At 40.8% G+C, this 14,141-nt stretch overlaps 2 protein-coding genes across 4 annotated transcripts; both read right to left on the minus strand.

The window, feature by feature from the left end:
• Positions 1 to 824: 824 nt before the first annotated feature.
• LOC103362318 (dynamin-1-like protein) lies at positions 825 to 6,577 on the minus strand. Of its 3 annotated transcripts, XM_008288644.1 has the most exons (18): positions 6,457 to 6,577; positions 5,860 to 5,986; positions 5,485 to 5,626; positions 5,144 to 5,182; positions 4,878 to 4,924; positions 4,714 to 4,785; positions 4,529 to 4,615; positions 4,190 to 4,352; positions 3,560 to 3,680; positions 3,065 to 3,403; positions 2,529 to 2,649; positions 2,245 to 2,400; positions 2,047 to 2,136; positions 1,843 to 1,941; positions 1,524 to 1,640; positions 1,326 to 1,435; positions 1,037 to 1,196; positions 825 to 902 (listed from the first exon to the last, which is right to left on the minus strand). In XM_008288644.1, exons 2-18 carry the CDS (start codon positions 5,959 to 5,961, stop codon positions 846 to 848), a joined length of 2,022 nt encoding a protein of 673 aa, XP_008286866.1. In that variant the 5' UTR covers positions 5,962 to 5,986; positions 6,457 to 6,577; the 3' UTR covers positions 825 to 845. The 3 variants fall into 3 exon arrangements, with proteins under 3 accessions (XP_008286866.1, XP_008286864.1, XP_008286865.1); XM_008288642.1 differs by lacking the exon at positions 6,457 to 6,577 and having other exon boundaries at positions 5,860 to 6,127; XM_008288643.1 differs by lacking the exons at positions 5,144 to 5,182; positions 6,457 to 6,577 and having other exon boundaries at positions 5,860 to 6,127.
• Positions 6,578 to 6,863: 286 nt separating this feature from the next.
• Positions 6,864 to 12,317, minus strand: ubl4a (ubiquitin like 4A). The gene is made up of 4 exons (XM_008288645.1): positions 12,128 to 12,317; positions 10,470 to 10,575; positions 10,132 to 10,349; positions 6,864 to 7,526 (listed from the first exon to the last, which is right to left on the minus strand). Exons 1-4 carry the CDS (start codon positions 12,173 to 12,175, stop codon positions 7,419 to 7,421), a joined length of 480 nt encoding a protein of 159 aa, XP_008286867.1. The 5' UTR covers positions 12,176 to 12,317; the 3' UTR covers positions 6,864 to 7,418.
• Positions 12,318 to 14,141: the final 1,824 nt, after the last annotated feature.

The following is a 14,141-nucleotide window of genomic DNA, read 5'->3' on the forward strand; positions in this document are numbered from 1 at the left end:
CTTTAGCATACCTCAAGCGAATCAGTTTGTGACATGTGCACAGAAAAGACTTCTGCCGCATTACTCTCCCGTACAGCATCTCCATGTGCAAAGTGCACTGAATAGTTGAACGATGCACAGTGACACCATCTGCAGCAAGATCATGTTGTAGGTCTTTGGAGCTGGTCTGTGGGTTGAGTTTGACTGTTCTCACCATCCTTCGCCTCTGCTTATCTGAGATTTTTCTTGGCCTGCCACTCCAGGCCTTAGCTAGAACTGTGCCTGTGGTCTTCCATTTCCTCACTATGTTCCTCACAGTGGAAAATGACAGCTGAAATCTCTGAGCTAGCTTTTTGTATCCTTCATCTAAACCATGATGTTGAACAATCTTTGTTTTCAGGTCATCTGACAGTTGTTTTAAGGCTCCCATGTTGCCACTCTTCAGAGAAGATGCAAAGAGGAGAACAACTTGCAACTGGCCACCTTAAATACCCTTTCTCATGATTGGCTTCACCTGTGTATGTAGGTCAAGGGTCAATGAGCTTACCAAACAAATTTTGTGTTCCAATAATTAGTGCAAAAGGTATTCAAATCAATAAAACAACAAGGGTTCCCAAATTTATGCACCTGCCTACTTAATTTTAAGTAATTATTGCACACTTTCTGTAAATCCTATAAACTTCATTTCACTTCTCAACGATCACTGTGTTTGTCTGCTATAAGATATATTTAACTGAAATTGCTGATCCGAACAACCAATGATTTATAAAGAAAAACCTTGAAATGATCAGGGGTGCCCAAACCTTTTCATACGACTGTACACTCATTCTCTCAAACTGTCCTTTGACAAGGGAACTTTCCTCTGGCTACCACAGATGGGTCTCCCGGATCTCAGAGATGATGTTATTGGCTTTTTTAAGCGCCTGAAAAAGAAAAACGGGAGAGAGGCTGGTAAAATTGCTGGCCTTTAAATGAGAGATAAAAGAAAAAGAGAAATTACTTGCTGTTCATGATGTTCAGAACCTATTCAGAGAACAAAAGCATCATCCAATTTTACCTCAAGCATCTGAGCAACCTCAGTCCGCTGCTGTGCCGTGTCCTGTGACTCAATGAGCAGCTCCTGCAGCAGTGGCTGTTTGTAAAGCTGACCCACCAGCTCGCTCTGCAGATGCTCTTTCACATGGTTCACCAGAAAATGCATCACTGTCTTGGGCACACTGCAGACACACAGTCCCAAGAAAGTTGCTAAAGTTAGAAAATCGTTATCAATAACAACAAGCGAGCTTCACAATAGAAACCAGGGAGAGAGGGTGCCTTCGGCTCCTCTGGAATTGTTGCAGTCAAACCTGTCTTGGATGCTTTTGCGGACAATGAGGAAGTAGCACTTGATGAGACGCTGGATGACCTCACAGTCCCTCTGTTCCCTCGTACTCAGCTTGCGGGATACAGGCACCGCCTGGCAGAGAGGGGCAAAGTAAAATCTTGATAGCCGGCAATAAATTAACTCCTAAGTGTTTAGTTCTACTACTAATCCCACCACTCACTGTGTCAAGGAGGTTAATGGCCTGGCCTTTGCTGGGGCTGCCAAAGCCTGTGGCTGGGGCTTTGTCTTCTGCAACCTTCTCATTCTTCCAGCGCTTTCCTCCGTCAAGGGCTTCTGCCTGTGAGTAAAAAAAAACGTGGATGTCAGAGGGTGAAAGCAATTTTGGCTGAGCCTGGAATTCCACTAAAAACTTTGAGAGGGACTGTAATGTTTAGATGTGAAACATAATGGTTAAGGCTTTACAGAACACAGCTTCTGCTGTTTACCCTCACAGAGTAAATGACAAATCTTAGTATTTGCTGTAAGGTGCAAACAACTACCTGCTGACTGTTGACAGATGCTGAGACCTGCGCTGCATCTGTGAAGTCTGGATGCTTTGTGTTGATGTAGGCAAGCTCTATTGCTACTAAATTGTGTACCTAAAAGGAAAAACACAGAAACAAACACTCCAGACAGTTAAAAGGTCTTGGCTGTAGGCTATAATAATAAATATGAAAGATCATCTTAGCTGAGCTGTGGATTACCATTTCATTAGTAATCGGCAAGCGCTTCCTCAACAACCCTGTCACTACTTCCACAATCGAATCATGCAGTTTGGGAAATCGTAGAAGCTCCTTGAAAACACAAAGACATACATTGTTAAAATGCTGCTGCCATAAATAATGCAGCACTGTTTTGCAAAATCCGTGAAATGTAAAGTGCTTCACCATCTCTCGGCTAACCTGAGTGCTGAAGGAGGAGCAGTGCTGGATGATCCTCTGCAGCTCCTCGTGAACGAGCTCCACACAGCGCATACTGGGCTCCTCTAGACGCTTAATTTGCCGCTTCACCAGCAGCTCAAAGGATACCTCGGGCACAAAAAGCGCCGGCCGTGGACCCTGCAGGGCAAATCACACACACAAATATAAACACTCACACACCAGCTTTGCTATTTACATGCTATTTTCCCAAATGAGAGGAATTAGTATTTAATAAACAACACAAACAGAGGTGAAGAAAAGCTTACTGTGGCATTGCGGATGGCAGTGAGGATATCAAGATCGGTCAGTCCTCCCAGGGGGTCGATGGACTGCAAAGTGCGGCCAAAGGTCTCATGGAATATGTAACAGATCCGAGCACCTCCACAGCTGCAGAAGAGATGAGTTCAGCTGTGACACCAGTGCTGTTTCTTAGTGCTGTGTGTCGGCAATGTTAATTGTGCTAAAATTAAATGCAGTCAACCAAAAAAGGTCAATATCTGCTTCTCACATATTTACATGAATTAATCGCATAGTGATAAGAGAGCTGTGGAGATGAAAGTGCCAACAGAAGATGCTGATACTACTTCAATTTACACTTACATTACCCTGAGGACATTACCCTCATGACACTGTGCACCAATATAAGTAAAATGCTGAGTTGTGCAGCAGCTACTGAATGAAATATAGGAACATTGTAAGAAAGTTTGAGACAGTTTACTAAAGCATGAAACAAAAGCTGTGTGCTATCATCCTCAAAATGCATATTATAATAAAGAGGCTACAACAGTGAAGTCAGACTCACAGCTCTGAGGTTTGTATGTGCCTGGCTGTGCCCTCTATGGTGTTGCAATAATCACTGGCAAACTTGGTGACAATCTGCAGCAGAGTGGCGCTGTGGTCCTCTACTGGCTGCCCATAGCTGTTGAGCCGTGCCTGGTACTGAGAACTCAGAACAGTCACTCGGGCTTTGAGGTCTGGCAGGCAGTCCCGGATGTGGTGCATGAGCAGTCTGCTGAGAGTTTTGGCCAGATAGCGTGAGCCAGCACGGGACGCGAGCGAAGGGTAGTGGCGCTGCAGGAAGGCCTGCTCATCCTTCATTGAATCCTCCAGGCTCTTTTGGGTATTGATGTCGTGCTGGCTCCTACAAGGAACAACAACAATGAATGGGAGTTGAGTAAGACAAAAGAACAAAAAAAAAAAAATAACCACTTTAATATAAAACTAAAAACATTGCATCTCTTAAATGAAAGAAGACCGGGCTTAGATCACCAAAAGTAAGAAGTTCATTATTTCAAACCTGTTAACCACCCCGATAATCCCGAGCCTGACTGGAATGACTCGGCCAAGAAGGACCTCCAGCGCATCAGTCCCTGCATCCATCAGGTCCAGCTTACTGACAACCAGCAATGTTCGACGACCTGACAGACACACAAGCACAGCATTCACAGATCATTTAGTCATCTTTCATACTGGCAAAGTTAGCAGGAAATTGCATAGTAGGACATAACAGAAGACAAACCAGTGACATGTTGCTGACAGGACGGGATTTAAAGCTAGCAGGGCAACATTTGGGCACAGAAACAGATATCCTTCTCCACAACAGACATTTCTAGGTCATACTGGCAACATCCCGACCAATTATTACAGGCACACTCTCATTGATCCAGCTATTTTTCAGAATGCATCATGACAGCACCATTAATTTTCCAAGCAACCATTAACTATCATGATGCTGTTAACTGTAAAGACTAACAGCCTCAATAGCCTGAAATGACTTGAGTATAATTATAATACAGTCTCCCTGCACATTTAATAATTTAAAATGCACTTCTACTTGAAGCCTGTTATGTAATAAGCACAGCGAGATAGGAAACAAAATTAGGATGAAATCTGAGGAGAAGAAGTGGCTGTATACAAAATGTCCTACCATCTGGATCAACCTCACGAGCCAATTTCAGTGCATCAGAGGTGGCCAAGTCAGAGTTGGCAGGGGACACTGCAAGGATGAGGGAGTTTGGATTGGAGATGAAGGACAAGATCATCTCTTGCACTTGAGCCTCAATGTCCTCTGGCTGGTCTCCAACAGGAACCTGAGGCAACAACAATAAGCAGCCGGTGTTACAGTCACCACAGCACAGATGCTGCGCTGCTGTGAAACTGTGATGATTACAGATATGCAATTCAATCAGCATTAATGATTGTTTTGTGCCAATGTGTTTGCACAATTAAAACAAAATCAGCACCCTCATCAAGTGGCTCACTTTACCTTAGTAATTCCGGGTAAATCAACGAGAGTGAGATTAAGGACTTTGGGGGAGAAAATCTTCAGATATATTGGCTCAGGACTGATTCCCTAGAAGATATGAAAATAAGAAAGACAAAAAATCATGAGTCCAATGTAAACACCTAAACTTAAGGTATCACTAAGTTTACATCAAAGCTTTTTCTCACCTTATTGTCTCCTGAGCTGCGTTCAGTCTCTGCTTCAATTTCCCGACGAATTTCCTGAAAATCTGCAAAGATCTGTCGACAATGTGAGAGAATGATGCATCACCTAAACACCCTACATAATACAGGACAAAAGCACATCATTTGAATCTTTGAGATAAATATACCTGGTTCTTGCAGTGCAGGAATGTACCCCATTCTTCAGCCTTGACACCTGACCAAAAAAAGAGTGAGTGCAAGTCATTCCACAGAAAATTCAGACAAAATTACAACTTCGGGAGACACAATGGGAACCCAAAATATTACAAATTCACTCATATATAATGCGGGACACATGAAGATGTTAACAAACAAAAAATGTCTGTGAGAGTTCACAAAAGAAATGATGTGACTGAAACAAAGAAAAGTCCATGCAGAGCAAATATAAAGAGACCTGGGTAGCTGTTTTGGGCATTTTGTTTTACCCCATTTCCTGAAAAAGTAAGGAAGAAGAAGAGGAAGAAAGACTGTATGTTAGCAAAGGGAGATCAAGGACCTACGAGGAACAGCAGTTCAAAACAGTTAGTGACAGTGTCATGCCTCAGTGCTAAGCAAGCACAAACTATAGCAAAGAGTCGCCATGCATAGACAGAAATAACAAAACTCAGGTCTTTCTTAAAAACTGCTGACACTTCCCATAGCCTAACTTTCAAAACTTGATTGTGTGTGGAAAAGAATGTTTTATTCAACTTCACTCTGAAACACAATAACATTAGCAGATTCATATTTGGTTACCATTCTCAATCTTCAGTCTCTCCTGTGGAGGGGCAACATTAATCAGCTGCAACACCAGGGGTCGTCTTGTGACTATTCCTGATCCTCGAGGCAAGAAGTCTCGTCCAACCAGGCTCTCCAGCACAGAGCTTTTTCCACTGCTCTGTTGTGGCACACAATGAGAGCAATTCAACTCTGATACAGTCACCTGCAAAGTTTATCTCAAGTAGGAACATGCCCTTCAGAATACTTTAGTTTCTGATTTAAGAAATTACAACTATTAACACAATGTTTAGAGATCTGAACTTCAGTTAAAGCAAGCAGTGGCATTGAGGTAAAGTTAAACTGCAGACAATGGTGAGGTCATTAATTTTATTTTATTATTTAAGGGCTGACCTGAGATCCAACCACGACTATCTGAGGTAGCTGTATGACCTCTGCGCCCACAGTGAGAAAGACTTCCTGCAGCCGGTTGATGGTGGGAATCAGAGTTTCCATCCTGGCAACAGACTGACCACTTTTACTAAATAGGGAAAAGAAAACAAGCAGGAATTGACACATAGGAAGTAAAGCAGCGTAACGGAGGTGACTCTAAAGATCTAACGCGTTTTAAGCAAATACTGCTGATAAAAGTCTAAGTAGACTGAAGCTGGCTGATTCCAAGTCGCTTCGCCAATGGAAAAGTGGTCCTGATGAGAGGGGAGTAACGCCCCAGGACCAGTTACAGCAACACCGAGCCGATGCATCCTGGATCACACACACTAGCTTAAAGAAGGATTTTAATATGAAAAATGGCTATTAGTTATCAGGAACCGCACTGACACCAGGTATGAGTTAAATGTCGACAAACTGTAGCATCAGAGGCCGAGAGACTCGATAACATCTGCTAACGCTAGCTTGCTAAAGCTAATTGGTAACGGCAGGAAGTGCAGAACTGCTAGCTTTGTGCTAACGCTAGCTTTGCCGCTTGAGAAACAGATGCTCCATTCTGACCTTATCGGTGTTCAACAAAAAACCCCTTCTTATCCAACTTGTCCGTCCTTCATACTTTGTAGAAAGGCGTCAGAAACACGGCATTTTACCCTAACTTATCCAAAATTAGCAGCACAAGACACAGACCGTCGTCCACTTCGTAGGCGGTACTGATTTACTCTCTCAATCTGATTGGTCATAAAATATGACTCATGAGCTTTCCTGTTGTCTGATTGGCTCACACAAAACAATCCAGCGTTTGGCCCCGCCTTCCGAAGTTCCTCCATATGAAACATCCTTTTTCGTTTTCTTCTAACCACAAGTTTCATGCAAAAAGCTTAAAAAAAAAATCACCAACAGCCTTTATCACTTTTGAGACTTTGTAGCATAAAATAAATATATCAGTACACAACACAAGAGGAAACATGTATTTTTTTCTGTGTTTTAATGTCTGTATATATAAACACAATATTTACAAATCATACAATGGCCATCAGTAAGTTACGGGATAAAACATGTATTACCTTCTCACATTTGGTTAACAGAAAACACCCTGTCACCATTCAACACAGACATTACTAATAAATACCCTCCAGTAGAAGTTAGTGTCCCCTGGGATTCATAGCAGCCAGAGATCATGTGAAAACAACAGCATAAATGGATTCCTTTGTATTCATATATTATGTGATCAGGTCTTGAGTCATTACTGTGCCATCAAAAACAAGGGCCAGTTCAAAGTGGCCATGTTTTCTTATCCAAGTCCTTTGTACATGGACAAGAAAGCCCTATTGCTGAGATAATCAACAGTCCGTGTAATCCATGTTCATTTGGCCACTGATTAGGCACACACCAGGGGCTCTTTGCAAGAAAACTGATATTGTATTTTCCACGGCCTCACACGCTAAACACTGTATGCATCTCCAAGCATTGAGCGCTTCTTTTAAAAAAAACAATCAGAAAAAGCGGTTTTAAACAAGGCAATCTTAGTCCATGTATGAGGTGTCCATTCCCTCGCCCTCTGGGTGAAGAAGTCTTCCCGCCAAACGCTCAATGTCATCAAGGCTCAGCTGTCGAAGTGAACGTTCATAGTCCTGGAAGAAAAAAAAAAACATTGCAAATCAGCAAAGTAAAATATTTGACTACATTTGTTTTAAGCATGTTATATGTGAGGGGAAATTGTTCACTTATTAACAAGGCATTGAGGATGGGAGGGATAACTATTTTTATTAGTTGTAGTCCAGGTCAATGCAGACCTAAAGCTAAACCAGGAAATTTCAAATATTTGCAGTTTCAAATGGCAACAAAAGATAAATCTGACCCCATACCGTCTCTGACAGTTTACAAATGTAGTAGCTGGATCACTCGGCCAGTGACTCTCACTCAGACGAGGTGTTGTCTCACACTGACTAAAACTAATGGTGCATAAACAGCACACCTTAACTGACTCAATCAAAGATTTCCAAGTTTATCACCAAAAAGTTGCCATGAAACAGCCAAGTTATACCCGTGGTAAGTTGGAATGAATCTTAAGATAATTACACTAACTGTATGAGCTGTGAGGTTTCACTTCAATGCATGATGAACAATGTTTAACAGAGTATCAATTAGGGTTGAAAATATTCATATGACTTCTATTTACAGGTTCCATAAGAAGTATTTGCACATTTGGCATGTTTATGTTGGTTGCTGGCTTTCCATATTCACAGTGTGTTGTGGGTTCTACTGGTGTGTTGTTCTTCTTGTCTAGTTCAAATGACATACTCTATTGATCCAAAGACCACCCGTGACCGGTACTATTTGATAAAAATATCATTATCACACGATAATTACCAATTTTACGACTTCACAAGCCTTGCCTGAACACTATTAAATGACCAACATATTGAACTGTCGGACATGCAGAGCCTTAAATGATAAACTTGCAGTTTCCTCTGGGTTTGGACTAATGAATGTCTTGGCTGTGTTTGGCTGAGACGCTGAAATGTTTGGGGGCTTAATAGCCTGTTACGATGTGTAATGACTAAAATGGGAAATGGGAAGATGCAGTCTTTAAACTGAAGAGCAGCATTTAAACGAGACAGGACAAGAGGCAAAGGATGAGCGACCCATTACAAACTCTACAGATAACTGAACTCTGAGTTGATAATCCCGAGATGAGAAACTCAAAAGGTTTTGATTCCAGAAGAGCAGATCAGAGTTAGTTCAGTGAACTCTAAGTTCACATGCATGTGTGATTAAAGGGGGAAAAAACACATTGAAAATGAGTAAATAAAGAACAGACCATCGATTTTAATCTACTGCAGATAGAAAGGTGGAAGCCTGCTCTGGAATGGAGAAAACAGTCAATAAGTTAACACTATTATATTTTATTCAGCATTGTCCAGACATTATTTAGCAGAATTGAATTTCTTAAATATATGAAGTAGTGCTGCAATCCTACTGTATATTAGATTACATGTTTTAATATATTTACCCAATTGTAACCCGACTGCGGCAAAGTGCTAGTAAGAACAGAAAAAGGAATCAAACAGATGTAAAGTAGTTTTTTAGGGACCTGTGTTTGTGATAATCCTACTCAGTAATAATGATTTTAATGATGAAAATGCATCAAAGTTGAAACCAAGTTTAGGTTTATGACCCCCTATTATTCATTTTGAAATATTGATCAAATGCATTTAATTACTATATTTAAACATGCTGCAAATGAAAAACATTGGAACTGAAATGCTGTCAAAATGAATAGGGACTGTATGCAGGCTTTATTCAAAAACGTCCCTTTAAACGACATTATTCCAGTTTTTTAAATCTTACTGTAGCTGCACTACAATAACCATCACTCAGCTATATTCACATATTCTCAAATGTAATATAACTATGAAAGAAATGTTCCATCAGTCCTACCAGTCACAATATCAAAAACGATTATTCAGTTTTATGTGCCTAAAGCCTTTTTAAACAGCCGTTACTACATTCATGTACGGTAAGTGTTTTAGTACCGACTGAAAGTCTTAAAGTTGTCTTAATGTCCTCAGAATCACAAAGCCATAAAGAAGCACTTCATCTGACAATTACTCCACAGGGTGTCATATCTGATGACCAAATGATCACAACAGTGGTAACGTCAGTGAAGATGGGTCTTTGGTAACAAACTAAAACTATCCAGCAGGGATTTTGATCTCTTCCCAGAGTAAACTTGATATGTGCTTTGATATGGATTGTGTGAATGAAGAAATTAAACTGTGAGCCAGATAGTTCCCTAAGGCCCAGCAGGGGAGGAAACCAATAAAAACTCTGGTTTTGTTAAAGCAAACTTGCCAAGGAGGAAGTTAGCGCACCCTGAGTGTAAGCCAAGTCTCTTTCTGGAACCAAGCTACACTTATTGTCTCTTAAATCAGGTATAACACACTCAAGAGTTACTAAACCAACTTTCTCAAAATCATGAAAGGTGTCAGTTGGAAGAATATTGTCAAATATTCATATTTTCACATTTTCAGATATGAAATAATTTTGTCCTCACCACCACATGTCCATTTATCATCCATTATATATATTATATACTCCAGCAATGCATGAGAACATTGTGCTATTCAACAACTGTAAATATCTATAACTGTCCACTTGTCTGGATGCTCAAGCAAACATTTAGCTTTTATCAGATTACAATGCCAGGTTGCAAAAGATGTTGTATTTAAATACCTTAATAAGCTGTTCGTGAACTTTAGCTGCATCTGCTGGACTGAAGTGTCTGGCAAGTATAGTGGACACAGTCTGCCACACTCCTCCCTGTGTGCTGCTGCTGCCACCGCTGCTGCCGGCAGCCATCCCTGAAGCTCCAGTCCTCTCTCCCACAGGACGGATTACCAGATTCAATTTAGCATCTGGCCCAATGGAGTAATCACTCAGTCTGTGTTCATCTGCGGCAAGGCAATATAATATGCCATAATTAAAAATGCAAACGTTTAAAGCACATAGAAGATAAGTGGTGGATCTAACAATTACAGTTATGCAAAATACTTGACTGCTGGAAAATGTACCTGCAAGAGCTTTCCCTTTGTAGAGTAACCGCTGCTGGTTTGCTGGAATATTGAGACGTTCAGACACAAGTTCCTTCACTGTGGAGACCTTTTCGTCTTCAGTCACCTGGGAGATTAACAACACAAGCATGAAGCCACACTCATGATCGAAGTACACAGCACAAGAGAGTAAGCACATTGTAAACAACCTCAATTCTTACTTTAAACTTTGCAAAGTGATTAAGAAAAAAATGTACATACACAAGTGACAATTTGAATCAGTTCTTGGTGATGGCATCTTAGATACACTTTTTCTCTAAAATTCAAACAGTGACTTTTTAGTAACTTAAAAACAAATTCTGAAAAATGCTGTAAAGATAGTCTGTGGAGGGCAGTTACAGTGTGGGTGGACACTATTTTATTTTTAGAGCAAAGTTTGGAAAGAAAACATAGTTTTGATCATCGACTGTTTAAAAGCAGAGGTTAGAGTTACATCTCTGCTGAATACAAAGTTGTGTTTGGTTTGAGGAATGTCTGCCTATCTGATACATGTATTGATTGCTTAAAAACTGCCTGTGCTAGAGATTACAGGCAGTATTATCTGTTATTGAATGAACCACAAAAAAAACATCAGACCAATTCAGCAGCATACTGATCACACAAAAAAAAAAAAAAACAATTGTGGTAGACACACACACACACACACTACACTGATAAAGTTGCCACTCTCCCTTTATTCAGCGGAGTGTGCTGTGGGTGTTTCTACATGTATGTGGCCTGGTATACCCGCAGTTTGTGCCTCACGTTGTAACGATATTACTGTAAAACACAAGAGGCACACACTGGGGCTAGGACTAGTCCACAGTAAACAAATGACGTCACAAACTGATGACAACAGCTCATGCCACTTGTGTTTTTAGGTTACACTGCGCTGGCCTAACCAAAACATTTTCCTAGGAGACTGACTTATTGACGCAATTGCCAAGTGACTTCCCTTTTCTACAAAGTCACCAAATAAGGACTTAAGAGAGCTCCCAGCCAGCTGCTGAGGCTAAAGTGGCAAGTTAGAGGAGAGAAGGGACAGAGAAAGTCTGTTCACGTTACATCCTTTAGAATATAGTTTAGGCCTTTTCAAGTATTATTTATTAGCTTCTATTCACAACAGAGACCAGTGAACATTTTTTAGCTATGTTTATTACTTATTTTGTCTATAGTATAAAGTCATTGAGTATTTTAAGTGCATATATGTACAATTCATTTATGATACGTGTTCTGTCTTAATGATACGCGTTTTCTGACCTATAATAATACCTGTTTGTATTGGTCCTGAGAGGAATATAATGTTATTCCACTATTTACTTTGTGTGTTGACTCAGGATGACAATAAAGTTGTCTTGACACTTGGAGGGTTTACAGTTCGTTTCCCATGGAAGCGGCTAGCAAGCTAGCTACAGTACGTAGGGAGAAGATGTGTCTCTACAAGTAAGTCATTTAAGCTAAATTGTGTGGTGTTTGACAACTCGTTTTTACATCCAAGAATCATACGCACGGTCGCTTTCCCCACAGGTAGCTCAGCATGTGACATGACAACCGCTACCGGGGGAGCTCCTAGCCGATGCTAAGTTAGCATAGTGGAGATCACAATTGGCCGTTAGCTAGCTCGGCGGTGCTTCACTTACCTGGACGCTGCACTCTTTTCCTTGAAGCGGTTTCACTGTGAGAATCATTTTTGGCTCAATATAACAAAACCACACTGTGCGTTCAGAAGGCTGAGTGATAAAATCTACCGAAAGCAATGCCACTTTGTTAGTTAGCGATAAGCACCGGGGTTCTTCTCTCGTTAACAGTCCATCTTCTTCTGCGGCAGCTGCGCACTGATCTCATGTGCACACTGCCGCCACTCCCCGGCTGGAGAGTGGTACTGCAGCTGAGGACAGCACCGAAGACAGCGGCAAATTATTTTCTCTGTCCTACTTGGAATGGCCCCAGCTTAATTAAATATTAAAAGGCAAAAAAAGGATAGAGCTATTAGTCATATTATTATTAAAAATCCTAGGTTATAGTTTCGTTTTTTATGGGATTACACACCGATTAAAAAAAATTGCAAAAGGTTATCTTTGCCTGTGTCATGTTGAACAAATTTGTGGGCCTTGTGACTTGATTTTCTGTTTTCTATTCATTATGGAGAAATAAGTCAGTGTGACGTTCATCACAACTAGTTTTAGCATTTTTTAAATTTCATAGCCACTGTGATTGATGTCTTCACACAATTGTACAGATAATTTAGTTTTTAATGAACCTAATACATGTTAAAATCTTAAAGGGGAAAAAAGGAGAAAAAATAAGCTTTCTCACTGGCAATATAGGGAACTGTTGGATTTTTATGTATCTTTGTTCGGCCTGCAACTTTAGTTCTAAATTAGTCAGACTAGCCTCCATAATTAATATTACTATAGGGTCTTAGCCTGAACATTTCAATTAGTTTGGTTGCTTTTCATGATTGAGAATACTGTAAGGTCTTAGCCTTAATATTTATTATGATTAGGTAAAGTTGTATCCTATTTTACATCCTCCTTGTAGGGGTTTAACCCTTAATATTTAAATTACTCCAGTGATTTCACATCATAAATAACACCGTAGAGTCTTAACCTCAATATTTTAACTTGTTAAATCAATTCGTAACCCCAATCTTATTTTTCTAACCTACCGGAAAGCACTTTGGCTGCGCTTTAAGTGTGTAATATAAATACAGCTGACTTGTCTTGACTTGTATTAAATACACATCACGGCCACAGTGAGTGTTAAGGTCACTGAAAATTAACTGTCTCTACAGTTATGTCCAAATCAGGATACAAACCATTAGGAGAGCCCCTCTCCTGCCTGCAGATCCTGGAAACACACAGAGAGGATGAGTCCACCTGTGATCGATGCGCACAGCCAGCCTTTAATCTCGTTCACGTGTTCATTCGGGAGTAAAATGATTAATGTTCAGTGCTCACTTTGCCGGATACCCACTTATCCCCCAGAGGGACTCAGAAAATACCCCAAGGACCCTCTGACCCAGTTGGGATCCAGTCCATGCATTTCTCATTACGCCCTCCCGGTTTGGTCTCCACTGTGGCGGTCATGTGATTGCCTGCTGTCGGTGCCCAGCCCTGTCCAGCCCCGAGCGACAGAGGAGCGTCCTCCAGTTGGGCAGCTACAGAGGGAAGCTGCACCTGTCGGATGGACTGGCTGCTGCCAAACCAGGACACACTTATCCAGGACAAGTAAGTGAGACAGACTCCCACCACGCCTGCGTGTGGTAAGTGATCTTTTGTGCGTGGTGTGAAATCCCGCCCGGCGTTATAATTATGATCATCATATTTCTTTTCAGCACACAGCATCATTTATGGTGACAAACAGCCTAATAGAGACATAACATCCTGTAGCAGCAAAGGCTTTTATCACTGCGTAGGCTATAGCATGAGACACGCCTGAGACTCATTTTTATCTTATTTTTAATTTTATATTTTTTTTCTGTTGGGACTTTAGTGTGGGACTGTACTGAGTTTATAATAACATTGTTTGTATAATCTTAGCACTTCTGCTTTCTGGTTCTTTATTATCTCGCAGCTTTCTTAGGTGTCCTTGGTTTATTTTTTTTCATTTGGATGTGGGAGAAAAAGACATACACAGTGATAAACAGACTAG

This window comes from Stegastes partitus, unplaced genomic scaffold (genome assembly GCF_000690725.1).
Source record: "Stegastes partitus isolate 25-593 unplaced genomic scaffold, Stegastes_partitus-1.0.2 Scaffold568, whole genome shotgun sequence".
NCBI classification, from domain to species: Eukaryota; Metazoa; Chordata; class Actinopteri; family Pomacentridae; genus Stegastes; species Stegastes partitus.